The sequence below is a fragment of the Poecilia mexicana genome, unplaced genomic scaffold (genome assembly GCF_051168715.1).
Source record: "Poecilia mexicana isolate PSO_F unplaced genomic scaffold, ASM5116871v1 scaffold_16, whole genome shotgun sequence".
NCBI lineage: Eukaryota > Metazoa > Chordata > Actinopteri > Cyprinodontiformes > Poeciliidae > Poecilia > Poecilia mexicana.
In genome coordinates, this window is record NW_028263385.1 from 3,365,941 (window position 1) to 3,380,295 (window position 14,355).

At 50.3% G+C, this 14,355-nt stretch overlaps 2 protein-coding genes across 3 annotated transcripts; both read left to right on the forward strand.

Moving 5' to 3' along the window:
• Positions 1-295: 295 nt before the first annotated feature.
• On the forward strand, positions 296-6,417 carry prune1 (prune exopolyphosphatase 1). 2 transcript variants are annotated; one of them, XM_088013725.1, is made up of 9 exons: positions 296-529; positions 1,179-1,286; positions 1,355-1,557; positions 1,619-1,803; positions 1,935-2,093; positions 2,160-2,251; positions 2,318-2,518; positions 5,834-5,924; positions 5,996-6,417. In XM_088013725.1, exons 1-9 carry the CDS (start codon positions 491-493, stop codon positions 6,202-6,204), a joined length of 1,287 nt encoding a protein of 428 aa, XP_087869851.1. In that variant the 5' UTR covers positions 296-490; the 3' UTR covers positions 6,205-6,417. The 2 variants fall into 2 exon arrangements, with proteins under 2 accessions (XP_087869851.1, XP_014834451.1); XM_014978965.2 differs by having other exon boundaries at positions 297-529; positions 2,360-2,518.
• A 1,146-nt stretch (positions 6,418-7,563) lies between these two features.
• Positions 7,564-14,355, forward strand: bnipl (BCL2 interacting protein like). Its single transcript, XM_088013726.1, has 10 exons — positions 7,564-7,726; positions 8,927-9,007; positions 9,245-9,294; positions 9,377-9,598; positions 9,669-9,851; positions 9,981-10,083; positions 10,169-10,300; positions 10,372-10,458; positions 12,048-12,146; positions 13,904-14,355. Exons 1-10 carry the CDS (start codon positions 7,683-7,685, stop codon positions 13,926-13,928), a joined length of 1,026 nt encoding a protein of 341 aa, XP_087869852.1. The 5' UTR covers positions 7,564-7,682; the 3' UTR covers positions 13,929-14,355.

Here is a 14,355-nt window from a genome sequence, read left to right on the forward strand (position 1 = left end):
GTGTCGTCTCTGTGTCAGAGGGAAACTCTTCAGTGATGAATTTTGTGGTATTCACCCCTGGGCTCTGGAGGAATCTAATGTTTATATGTTTCACCTCTGACCTTTTGTGTTCTGGTTCTGACCACTTTATGTTTTGAACATATTTTATGTGATAAATATTAATTTGTGTACAAATATTAATGCGAGGCGACTTCCTGTTCTGAGCAGCTCGGGTTCTGGGTCGGTCCAGTAGTTCTCCAGAATGTTCTGGTTCCTCAGAGTAAAATTGAGTGTTTCTGTTTTCCGAGCCTGGAGCGAGTCAGTGAAGCCGCCCTGACCTTTCACCCTGTTCTGTGCTAACGGTCCCCTCCTGAAGCGGACTGTTTATCCGCTCACGCTCCGGTTCGGACCTGCCGCCAGGTGAGCTCGCGGTGCCTGTTAACGGCTCGGTTCGGTCGCTTCAGCAGAACCGGGGCGGTACCGTCTGGAAGCTAACGGCTAACTGCCACAGATGGAGGAGTTTCTGCGGAGCTGCCGGCGGACCCTACAGGTACCGGAACCGTCCTCCGACCCGGTCCCGCTCAGGTTTGGCTGAAGCTGTCCAGCAGCTGTAACGGGTCGCAGAGGCTGTTTTTGTTTGATTTATTGAAATAAACCGATACGCTGGGGTCACTTCCGCCTACACAGGTCACTTTCAAAATAAAAGTCCCGGTCATGGTTTAAAAATTAACTGCGGGGATCCCAGAACTGAAAACTTCATGAACGTTTTCCTGGAGCTGCAACAGGATTCAGAGTATTTAATAAAACGAACATTAATACACAAAGTTTGTTTGCAGTATTTTACTTCATAGAAACGTTATACAGTCAAACTAGAATTTTTATTTATCTTGATAGATTGGTCTTATAACATTTCATTCCGTTTTGTTTTTTATTTATGTTGCTGTAAAGTTCAGTGTTTCATTCTTCTTCTGTGGTTTGCTCTAATAAGATAACTGTCCCTTTGATAAGTCACCAATAAATGCAACCAATCACCTGATCGGTCCAGGTCAGCCACACCTGGAGAATCAAGAAGTCACTTCAACGGAACCTTTAGACTGCATGAAGTAGGCCAGAAGTTTCTAAAACCCAGAGATCCCATCCGGACCAGAACCAGATTCCGGCCTGGTCCTGGTTCTGAATGCTGCGTCTCGGTTCTGCAGGAGAACCTGGACCGGGCCGGTCCAGATGTCCACGTGGTTCTGGGGAACGAAGCCTGTGATGTGGACTCCATGGTGTCGGCCATGGCCTTTGCCTACTTCCTGTTCAAGGTGAGGAGTCGCCCAATCAGCTGCCAGGCCTCAGTGAACCGAGGTCACGCTGTGTGTGTGTGTGTCAGACTGCAGGCAGTGACTCGCTGGTTCTGCCCCTGATGAACATCCGGCAGTCAGACCTGGTGCTGCGGTCCGACATCGTGTTCCTGCTGCGCCGCGCTGCTCTGCCGCAACACCTGCTGCTGTTCCGGGACCAGCTGGATCTGCGGGCGCTGTGGCGCGCCGGCCGCCTGCGGCTCAGCCTGGTGGACCACAACGTCCTGCCCAGGTGAGCAGGGCCCTGAATGCCTCGCCTCCACAACTGTGTTCTGACCCTCTCTCTCCTGCAGTTCAGATGCTGACCTGGAGGGGGCAGTAGTGGAGGTGCTTGACCACCATCAGGCTGAGAGGAAATCCTCCCCTACCTGCCCCGTTACTGTGGAGATGGTGGGATCCTGTGCTACCTTGGTAACCGAACGCATCATCAAGGAAGCTCCACAGATCCTGGACCAGCAAATCGCCCTCCTACTCTACGGTACACATCTGGATACACACACACCTGGATACACACCTACTGGATACACACACACCTGGATACAACTGCCTGACCAGATTCTGAGGGTCTATCTGATTAGCACCTGTTCTGAACTGTGTGTGTGTGAGCAGCCACAGTGGTGCTGGACTGCGTCAATATGGCTGCCGCTGCAGGTAAAGTGACTCCTAAAGACAGCTGCTACGTTGCTGAGCTAGAGGCGCGATTCCCCTCTCTGCCACCAAGGGGCGCTCTGTTCCAGGAGCTGCAGAAGGCCAAGTTGGACGTCTCAGGTGAGCCTCCGTGTTAGCTAGTACTCACAGTGCTTGCTAGTACTTAGAGCAGTGTTCTGTCTGCAGGTCTGAACATGGAGCAGATGTTGTTAAAAGACATGAAAGCTGTTTCAGGAAGTTTCAACATCGCCATTCCTGTCATCTACCTCACTCTGGAGGTAACACCTGAACTGTACACACAGAAGTACCTCCAATACACATCAGCAGTACCGTGTGTGTGCCAGCAGGGGGTCCTGTTGCAGCACTTTCCCTCCCTTGTGTTCCAGGAGCTGCTGCAGACGGCGGAGTTGGAGGAGCAGCTTTCAGCTTTCTGTCACAAGTCTGGATTTGATTTGCTGCTTATGATGACGATCTCCTTCACTGAGAGAGAGGAGCCAATCAGAGAGCTCGCTGTGTTCAGCCACAGCAGCACCTGCAGGGAGCAGGTACCTCACATACCACACACTGGAAGTATCATAGTATCGTAGTACAGCGTTTCCCCCAGAAAACTTGTTAAGCCTGGTGGTGGGGGGGTCGAGGCGATCCACCGACGGTCTACGGTGTTTTTGTATTAAAAGATGTTAAGTTGACAGAAAATATTAAAGTATTACTGTGTAATTATATGTTACAGGAAAACATCTCCAGTGAAATGCTATTTAAACCTGCAACTAGTCTAAAAACAACAAATTTGCACTTCTGTTTAATCCAAATTAAGTCAGGAGCTCCGTCAGGCCCCCAGGATCTCAGGGGCCCCATAAACGCTAATATTTTAAAACAGACCACAGATACATAAATGTAACACTTGTTTATTGAGATGATCAATGCTGCTAAACTTGATCCAATTGTTTAGGCATACATAAATTATTTTAAATTGATTAACATTTAAACGCAAGATTTTAAGGAGCTGGCAAGTTTACTTTGTAAAACGTCAAAGAACAAAATTCATAGGTAGATTGTTTTGTTACCATAGCAACAATCTGATGCTGATAATCTTTGAATTTACAACTCCAAATTAGTAAACTGCGATTATAACTTATTGCTTTTTAGGCTGGCCAATTAAACTACTCCCTTCTCCCATATTTCACTAAATCTAACACAGAAGCTGCTAGAGGTGCTGATCAGGGCCGTGCAGAGACCACTAAGGGGCAGGTGCTCAAAAGAAAAAAAGGGCCCATCTAACCTCCTTCTAGGACAGAATATGAACAAAGCCTCTCAGCTTTCAGAGTTTAATAAACAATGATAAATTACAAAATTGTGAAATATACAATCAAAGCTAAGGTAAATATTTATACAGAGCATAACACTATGCATATGTAAGATATTTGATTAGTAATTTCTTTCTGCAGGTCTATTTTGTTATAAGAGTATTGCGATATTCAAACCTGCAATTTAGCAAGAAATGTAAATCAGAGCTGGTGGTTTAGCTCTGATTTACATATTCTGTCTTTACAGAATTACACTATTAAAGATATAAACAAGGCCCAATGCAGCCTTTTAGTGACTGTAATCTATAAAACAGAGCTGCCTGGTTGCTGCAGTGGAGATGAAGATGGTCCATTCAGGAAAGCAGAGCTGCATCAAACTTTAAGGTGGAAATGCAGAAAAAAAAAGCAAAAATTGAATTGTTAATGCATGTCACTATGGGAAAAGCCTGCTGAGTTTTGCTTTAAACTTTTCAAACATTTAAATCACACATTTGTCTCATGAAGTGAATCTTTTTTGCAAAACAAACTTATTTGTGCATGTCAGAAATCTTTTCTTGATATTCTAAGTTTTTGTTTGACTCAAAGTTTTGCTTGTGATTTTCACATGACGTCATGGGCAGGAGCCAAAATCACAACAAGATTTCTGATGTGTGCAAATAAAAGTTTGTTTGGCAAATAACTTTTTAAGTTCACAAGACAAAAATTAGTTATTTAATTAAAAAAAAGTTTTTTACACAAAAGAATTTGTTTTTAAAAAAGAAATCATTACAATTCCAAAAGTTTCGATTACAATTTTATTTTACTTTGAGGTTAGTTTATTTTTTCCCATTGAATAATTGGGGAAAAAATTTAACTTCATACTCTGCGAACCAGAACCTAAACTTAAAGTCTGGTTGAGTTTTTTCCCCTTCATCAATGACACATTATATCTATCATGGTAATTCAGGGTGAGTTATTTTTAATTCTAAATGAATATCCTTGTTGGACTTTTATTTAAGTGCTATTCTCTTTCAAGACACATTTACCTAACGCCAGAATAAATGCAATGTACATTATGCAGCAAATGAAATTAGAAGATCCAACATATATTCATTACGGAGATGATACGTTTTGGACGGGCGATGTGCCTCGTACACAGGGAAGAAGCTTTTTATTTATCTAGCTTTGCAAACAAAGTCGTTAGCTAGCAGCTAGCTAATAGCACAACAGCCTAATGTCTGTATGATAAAAATCCTGAATGATAGATCAGAACAGTTTCTCCTCCCCTCAGTAGTTCTTCAGAGAAAGGCAGACAGAGGCCTGTCAGTGTCTGTTGCATTTCATTACCTCTCTGCTTAAACCGCTGAAGCAGAAACGAGACTTCAACGTTTTCTGTCATCTGACAAGCAGCAGGTCTGCTCCACTTTATTCACCAAAACGTTTTAATTCACCAAAAACTGATCTGTAATCTGGATCGTTCAGCTCCAGTTAGCCGCCTTATCTCACTGCGCGAGAGGCAACTGGGTCACGGGCAAAAGGTCAAAGGTAACAAGGTGACCGGAGGGCTTATTATGTTGTACAAAAAAATAAAATAAAATAATTTTAGTACATGTTATTATGTGTCAGAAGAGGGCTTAGGAAATAATAATACCAAAAAAAAAAAAAAAAAAAAAAAAAAAAACATTGACCAAAAGGGCAGGTGCTCAAGCCCCCCTAGCCCCCCCCCCCCTCTGCACGTGCCTGGTGCTGATGATTGTAGCAGCTAGAGGGGCCCCTAAGTCAAAGTCTGTGCAAGGCCTCATGCAGCCTTGGACCGGCCCTGCATGATGCGGTTAGCGCTGCTCGTTATCCACAAACGCTCCGGCCAACAGGGACCACAGACATGAACTCTACAGGGAAAACAGACACAGAGCCACACGCTGGGCAGCGTGTTGAGATGTAAACGCCGAATATAATTGTTCGTTCACAGAGATAAATCATTCTCACCGCTCCACAACGCGCCTCTGAATTCGCTACAACTTATTCCTGCTGTTCACATTGAGCTGCAACCAGAGCTACGCGGCGGGTTTTAAACTCTTACCCAGAGTTTCTCCAGAGGATCATAATTCCTCACAGTAAGTTTATGTAAATATCCATACAGGTCAGCCTGAGTCCAGTTTGAGTGAAAGGAGGCGGCAGTGCGCGATCCCGCTGAGGTAAAGCAGCGGCAGCGCGAGGCGCCAGCTGTGATTGGTCCGCGCTGTGGGTTTAAATGCATTTATAAACCTATTATAAACCTGTCCTTTAGGATAAATCTGCTCTGCTAGTGAAATGCTAAGAGCAACAGAGACGCTTGCAGCCCGGCTTTACAAAAAAAAAAAAAATTTTTTTTTTTTTCCTTTCCTAGTAACGTAAACAAGCAACGCTTAGCCTGGCGGCGGGGCTAGTAAAGCATGGCGGGCCACCAGGCTTATAATACACTGGGGGAAACCCTGTAGTAGTATCACTATTAGAACATGGTAGTTGTAGTTCTCCATCAATACTGTTGTAGTCTCTGCCAGTTGTGGCTGCCATGCCAACCATGAGCCTCTCCTCCAGGTGAGCAGCTACCTGCAGCGGGCCCAGAGCCCCACCCTTGGCCTCAGCCCCGCCCCCTGCCCCCACCCTCTGATCTCAGCGTTCCATCAAGGTGAGGCCTTCACTTGGCTCCCCAGGCGGGGGCGGAGCTTGAGGTGCGTAACATCTGTGCATGGTTGCCAGGTAACGCGCTGGCGTCCAGGAAGAAGCTCCTCCCCCTGGTCCAGGACTTCCTGAGGGAGTGTGATGGCGCTGGTTGCCTAGGAGACGCGGAGGAGGAGCCGGCGGTGCCGCCCACGCCCACGAACAGCCTGGTGGACGGCTGCCCTCTGGACGGCGGCCTGCCGCGCATCACCGTTGAGGAGCTGCGGAGCAAGTTTGATAACCTCTGACCTCACCTCTGTTACCACGGCAACATCTCTGGAAAATGGAGATGCAGCATCAGAACACAAATTATGGTCAAGACCTTTTTTAATCTCTCATCAATCTGGCGAGTCCAACAGAACCTACTGGATCTGCCAAAGAGCAGCGGAGAGACGTTCTATCCCAAACCTCCAGAATAAAAGCCATTATTTTAGGAATTAAAGAAACTTTTCAAAATAAAAGCCTTTATTTCTTGTTTTTAAAACGTTTATTTTTCAGGAAGTTCCATTCAAATACGACTGGAAGTTCGAGTTCATCTCAGAACTCTGGTCACAACAATAAAAGCATGCCAGGTTGGTTCTCAACCCTTGTGTGTGCAAATGATACAAGTTTTACTGTGTGGGGTCAGCTGGACCGCATTTCTAAACACAAGGACTAAGAAAACCTGCCACAATAAAAGTCTGAGATCAGTTCCTTCACAATAAACGCCTGCCACATGTTAGAAGTTCTAAAGCAGTATGTGGGTGGTTCTGTTTGACCTCTACCCGAGAAGAACCTTGGTTCTGGTTTTGGCTCATCTCAGAGAAACGTCTTTTTATTGGATCATAGTTTCTCTGCAGCTCCAGATCTGCACTCTGATTGGCCAGTTTGGTTTCAATAAATGAGCTGGTTCACCACCAGAACCACCAGCCAGAACCGGGTCTTTCTGGGTTCTGTGGAGGATCGTTGTGTCTCAGTGAGAGCTACTTCCTGTTCCTGTCCAGAACCGCAGAACGTTTCACAATGAGGCAGGAGGCTTTTATTGTGAAACACAAAGAGGAAGCTATGACAAGAAGTGGCCCCTTTCCCTCCAGTGATCTGCAGCAGTTCGACCTGCTGACCTCTGAGCCCCAGAACCACCTGACCCGATAAGAACCAATCAGGTGAAAGCTCTGCTTCACCTGCAGACCCAGGACCAGGTCCAAACCCCCAGCTGAGTCAACATTCGACCTCAGTCCACCTGATCTGGCTGCAGAACCTCACCAGACCCAATCTCAGTGGCTCAGAACCAACCAGGACTGCAGCAGAATGTTCTGACCCGGATCCGGTTGACCTGCAGCAGAAACCAGAACCTTCGGACCAGAACATGTGCTGGTTCTTTCTGGTCATTGCTCTTGATGTTCTGGACCGGACATTCTGGGTCTGGAATCCAACCAGAACCAGAACATCTGAACAGGAAGTTTCTGGACCCAGCTGGAGAACGGAACCGGTGCCAGCAGGCTTTAGGGCCCTGCAGCTCCTCCTGCAGCGCCCCACCTCACCTGTCTGCACCGACCAGGTGAGCCTGAACCAATCAGAGAGCAGCTCTGCCCTGTGATGCAGTCGGACCTGCTGGGCGAGTCAGACAGGAGAGAGAGAGAAGGAGGAACACACACACACACACACACGCACACACACACACACACACACACATCGGCAGCCGGTCATACATGCAGAGCAGAACACTCCGTGACATCACTGTGACATCATGAGCTCCCCCACTGGGCAGATGGACGGGACCACCGAGGACAGGTGAGCCCGGTTCTGACCGGACCGCAGCAGAACCTCAGTGTGTGTGTGTGTGTGTGTGTGTGTGTGTGTGCTTCCTGTTCCTGCTCACAGAGGAAGTCATGTTTCTGTCCAGCGCCGGTTCTTCCCGTCTGTCAGCAAAGGCTTCACTGCCTCAGTTCTGATCCGGTTCTGGTTCAGAGACAGGACCAGGCTGAGGAAAGATCCGGTTCTGGTCCTCAGCAGAAGGACCGGGTCGGGGTAGATGATGTCACTGTTTGGAAAGTCAGCTCCTGATTGGTTCAGGTCCGGTTTACACCGCGATCAGAACTGTGGTTCTGGACCCGGCGCTCTAGGTGTCGGGTCAGAGCGGAATCGGGTCATTGTTTCCTCGACTCTAGAACCTGCAGAGCCTTTCCAGTCCAGTGAAATCCTCCACAAGTCCCTGACGGTCCAGAGCAGTTTCCCCTCACACCTGAGGACGACTCGTCCTCTGGGACACCTGGACATGAGCCGACAGGTGCATCTAGTCCAGGTCCACCTGTCCTCTGACTGACTCGTTTCTATTGTTTTGACTGTCTCAGGTGTTAAGCCCCGCCCCCTTAACACGTGGGTTTTTCCCAGCCGGACCCTGAAGGCAGCGTGACGGAAACATGAAGCTCTCACCTGGCTGGGCCTCACAGGAACAATAGGCCCCGCCCTCACCTGCTCAGGTGTGTCAGTGTGAGCAGTCAGGCCGGTTCCTGCTGGGTGACGTTTCACCTGAGCCAGAAAAGCTTCTCACCTGGAGAACCGGACTGGGTCGGTTCCACAGAACCATCAGGTCAGGAGTGAGTCCTGGTACCGGTGGTCCAGTGGATCGCATGTGGGGACACCAGTTCCTCTGGGGATAAATGTCCTTGATGGACAGATGGAGGGACAGCTGGATCAGGTCGGGTCGGTCAGTGAGCTGGGTTACTGGGTCCGGTCCGGTCCAGCCCGGTCAGCTTAGGTCCAGTTACTCAGATGTTGCTTCCTTCCTGGTTTCATGCTTTTTATTTTCTGTGGTTCTGGTTCTGGGTTTACTGGACAAGTAGAACCTGCCTGGTTCTGAACATGTTGACCCAGTTATCCAATCAGAGAAGGGACTCGGTGACTAGATTGTTTCTTAGGAAATGGACCAATCAGAGAGCTTTCTCTGTGACATCATCAGCTGCACGTTAACTGTGTGTTCGGCCCCTGCAGGGCGGCTGAGGAAACCCCACAGCCCGGCAGCATCCAGGACATGGAGCTGAGGGAGGAGTGGCTGGACGACGGCTTCCCCAGGTAAGCCCCGCCTCCAGCAGAACCAGAACCGGCCTGCTTACTCAGCTTCAGGCCAGATGACTGCCACAAGCTGAGCAAGCATGTGGTGACAGTGGGCAGGAAGAACCTTCCAGCAGAACCAGAATTAAGGACGGTTCTGAAGGTTCTGATCAGCATTATCACATGAAACCCTCCAGAACCTTCACTGGTTTTACTGAACCGGGTTCTGCTGCTGTTCTGTTCTGTCCTGGTCTTCAGGCCGCTCCCGGAGGATACTGAGGGTCAAGCAGGAGGCGCTGCAGACTCAGGTGAGTCTCTGGTTACGGTCCAAATGGACGCCATCAATCCATTGAACCGAACCTAATCAAACCCGATCAAACCTCTCTTTAGCCACACCCATCAGCCTGGCCCCGTCGGGCGGGGGAGGGGCCAGGAAGCGGCTGACGGCGCCGGCCCTCAGCGACCCGAACAGCGACAGCTTTTCGGCAGCGGCGCTTTCCGGGACGCCGGACGACTCGCCGTCGCTGGACATCAACCTGGAGGCGCTGGAGACGCCGTCCGGCAGCGAGTCGGGGACGCTGCCGGACGGCGTGCACGACCTGGAGTGGGAAGGTGAGGTGGCGGGGAGGCGGAGCTAAAGGATCCGCTGCTCAGATGGTGACTTCTGACCTCTTCCTGACAGACGACCTGCCTGAGATGGGGCGGGGGCGGTCCGTGGGCGTGGCGGAGCCCAGCGAGGGTCTGATGGAGCTGGACCAGGTGGACCAACATGGCCGCCGGTGGAGGCGGTTCTCCATATCTGGACAGGAGTACCAGGTCAACATGAGCGTCCTGGAGCCATACCTGCAGGTCCTGTCACATGGAGGTCAGAGGTCACACATGAACACCTGCAACACACCTGGAACAACCATGGAGCACACCTGTAGAAGCCTTAAGCATCAGATCAATTTCTGTGTTCACCGTGACGATAAGGGAAATTACCTGTCATTGGCAGGTTACTATGGAGACGGGATGAACGCCATAATTCTGTTCACTTCCTGTTACCTGCCGGAGAACACAGTGGAGGACTATGAGTATGTCATGGAGAACCTGTTCAGGTTTGTTTGGGTGTGGAGTCACGGAGCAGCGCATGACAGAAGCCCACCTGGATGGACAGGTGACCCGGCTCTCGTTCTCCTGCAGGTACATCGTGGGAACGCTGGATCTGATGGTTTCAGAGAACTACCTGCTGGTCTACCTGTGCGCCATGGCTCCCAGGAACAAGCTGCCAGCCATCAAGTGGCTCCACCAGTGCTACACCTCCATCGACAGGAGGTAGGATGGATTCCTCTATCAGGGCGGTGCGGGCGGGTGGAGCTAGCTGCTCAGCAGGTGTTTCTGTGCAGGTTGAAGAAGGACCTGAAGGGCCTGCTGGTGGTGCATCCGGCCTGGTACATCAAGGCTCTGATCACACTGGTCAAACCCTTCATCAGGTCTGCAGCGCACACACTGGTCCCACACACACACTGGTCCCACACACACACTGGTCCCACACACCGGTCTCACACACTGGTCCCACACACCGGTCTCACACACTGGTCCCACACACAGACTGGCCCCACACACCGGTCTCACACACTGGTCCCACACACACATTGGTCCCACACACACACTGGTCCCACACACTGGTCCCACAAACACACTGGTCCCACAAACACACTGGTCCCACATACACACTGGTCCCACACACTGGTCCCACAAACACACCGGTCCCACAGGCTGGTCCACACACACATTGATCCCAAACACACTGGTACCACAGGCTGGTCCCACATACACACTGGTCCCACAGGCTGGTCCCACACACACTGGTCCCACACACACACACACTGGTCCCACACACTCTGGTCCCACAGGCTGGTCCCAAAAACTGGTCACACACACACTGGTCCCACACACACCGGTCCCACACACTCTGGTCCCACAGGCTGGTCCCAAAAACTGGTCACACACAATGGTCCCACACAAACACTGGTCCCACACACACACTGATCCCACAGACTGGCCCCACACACTGGTCCCACAAACACACTGGTCCGACAGACTGGCCCCACACACTGGTCCCACAAACACACTGGTCCCACAGGCTGGTCCCAAAAACTGGTCCCACACACACACACACTGGTCCCACAAACACACTGGTCCCACAGGCTGGTCCCAAAAACTGGTCCCACACACACACACACTGGTCCCACAAACACACCGGTCCCACAGGCTGGTCCACACACACATTGATCCCAAACACACTGGTACCACAGGCTGGTCCCACATACACACTGGTCCCAAAAACTGGTCCCACACACACCGGTCCCACACACTCTGGTCCCACAGGCTGGTCCCAAAAACTGGTCACACACACAATGGTCCCACACAAACACTGGTCCCACACACACACTGATCCCACAGACTGGCCCCACAGACTGGTCCCACATACACACTGGTCCCACAGACTGGCCCCACACACTGGTCCCACACACACACACTGGTCCCACAAACACACCGGTCCCACAGGCTGGTCCACACACACATTGATCCCAAACACACTTGTCCCACAGGCTGGTCCCAAAAACTGGTCCCACACACACTGGTCCCACACACACACACACTGGTCCCACACACACTGGTCCCACACGCACACTGGTAACACACGCACACTGGTCCCACAGGCTGGTCCCAAAAACTGGTCCCACACACACTGGTCCGACACACACACTGGTCCCACACGCACACTGGTCCCACACACTCTGGTCCCACAGGCTGGTCCCAAAAACTGGTCCCACACACACTGGTCCCACACACACTGGTCCCACAAACACACCGGTCCCACAGGCTGGTCCCAAAAACTGGTCACACACACTGGTCCCACACAAACACTGGTCCCACACACTGGTCCCACACAGACACGCAGTAAATCAGGCCAAACGCTAAGAATTTCTTCAGTGAGCCAAAACGTGTCTATTACCATCCTGGCACCATGATCAGAGAACTTTCTGTGACCTCTGACCTCACCTGTTTTCCATAGTGACAAATTTAGCAGGAAGATTCGCTTCGTTCAGAACCTGGAGCAGCTGTCGCAGTTCGTCCCCACAGACAGGCTGCAGATCCCAGAGGCAATCCGACAGTAAGAGCTGAAACATTCCTGAGCTAACGCTGAGCTGTCGCTGAGCTGTCGCTGAGCTAACGCTGAACTGTCGCTGAGCTAACGCTGAGCTGTCGCTGAGCTAACGCTGAACTGTCGCTGAGCTAACGCTGATCTGTCGCTGAGCTAACGCTGAACTGTCGCTGAGCTAACGCTGAGCTGTCGCTGAGCTAACGCTGAACTGTCGCTGAGCTAACGCTGAGCTGTCGCTGAGCTGTCGCTGAGCTAACACTGAACTGTCGCTGAGCTAACGCTGAGCTGTCGCTGAGCTAACGCTGAACTGTCGCTGAGCTAACGCTGAGCTGTCGCTGAGCTAACGCTGAATTGTCACAGAGCTGTCGCTGAGCTATCGCTGAGCTAACACTGAACTGTCGCTGAGCTAACGCTGAGCTGTCGCTGAGCTAACGCTGAGCTGTCGCTGAGCTAACGCTGAACTGTCGCTGAGCTAACGCTGATCTGTCGCTGAACTATTACTGAGCTGTCGCTGAGCTAACGCTGAGCTGTCGGTGAGCTATCGCTGAGCTGTCTCTGAGCTAACGCTGAACTGTCTCTGAGCTAACGCTGAACTGTTGCTGAGCTAATGCTGAGCTAACGCTAAGCTTATCACTGAGCTGTCGCTGAGCTAATGCTGAGCTGTCGCTGAGCTAACGCTGAGCTGTCGCTGAGCTAACGCTGAGCTGTCGCTGAGCTAACGCTGAGCTGTCGGTGAGCTATCGCTGAGCTGTCGGTGAGCTATCGCTGAGCTGTCTCTGAGCTAACGCTGAACTGTCTCTGAGCTAACGCTGAACTGTCGCTGAGCTAACACTGAACTGTCGCTGAACTGTTGCTGAGCTAATGCTGAGCTAACGCTGAGCTGTCGCTGAGCTAACGCTGAGCTGTCGGTGAGCTATCGCTGAGCTGTCTCTGAGCTAACGCTGAACTGTCGCTGAACTGTTGCTGAGCTAATGCTGAGCTAACGCTAAGCTATCACTGAGCTAACGCTGAACTGTCGCTGAACTATTGCTGAGCTAATGCTGAGCTAACGCTAAGCTATCACTGAGCTGTCGCTGAGCTGTTGCTGTTACTGTTATTCCTTGCTCTGCTCCTGTTCTACTTTACTCTCATTCTGCAGATCCTGAACTGTTTTGCTATTGAACTGTTTAGCTACACTCTACTGTTTAGCGTGTAGCTCAGTTTATCTCTTCTGTATGCGTACTGTCCCTGTCTGCTGTTCATGTGTTTACGTATTCCTCCAGTTGCTGAAGTTTTTCCAGATCTTTGTTTTAGATCAGTGGTTCTTAACGTTTTTTGAGGTGCCGAACCCCCCAGTTTCATATGCGCATTCACTGAACCCTTCTGATAAATACAATCTCACCTGCGCTGCTGGAAACTTTTGGCCCGGGGGGGGGGGTGGGGGGGGTTGCGTGCTCCTTCCGCAGCACTGATTGGCTGAGCAATGTAACGTTATTGATATTGTATTAAGTGATGCATTAAGTGACGGCGAAGCGGGGTGTCATCACGACTTTACACAGGTGTGTCTTTACCTCTGCGGCAGAGGCTCCGCCGAACCCCTGGGGTTCGATCGAACCCAGGTTAAGAACCACTGATTTACTGTTTTGGATGTTTTATTATTTGACTGCTCTCTCTCTCAGTCTGATGTTTCTTCTGATGCTTAAATCACCAATGAATCGATTTAAACTCAATGAATCGTCTGTCTCCATCTGTCTCTAGTTCCTGTCTCATGTCTCTGTCCTTTGCAGGTATGATGAGAAACTGAGAAGATGACGACCTCAGATGACCTCTGACGGATCAGACCGGGTGAATGTGGAGGCCAAAGCTGTCAACCTGCTGACCTTTGACCTGCTGGATGTACAGACCTACAGACTGTGGTTTATTTATGCTGCTTTGATTATGTTGGGAGTTTTTAAGGAACTCTTCCTGGGTCGGTTTTCCGGCTCATCTCCATGGAATCACGTTCAGGGCTGCCTTCACTTTCTTCTCCATGCCTAACATCAACTCACTGTTTCCATGGCAATGTTTGGTCTCAGCACCATCCATAAACCGTAGCAGCGCCAACATGTGTAATCTGGTTGATGTGGTTGGTTCTGGTCTGGGTGTAGATTGGGTTTCATGCTGCAGGGGCGGGGCATCTGTGTACGAGGTTCCTGATTGGTTGTTCACCTGCTGCAGTAATAAAATATTTACAAGATGG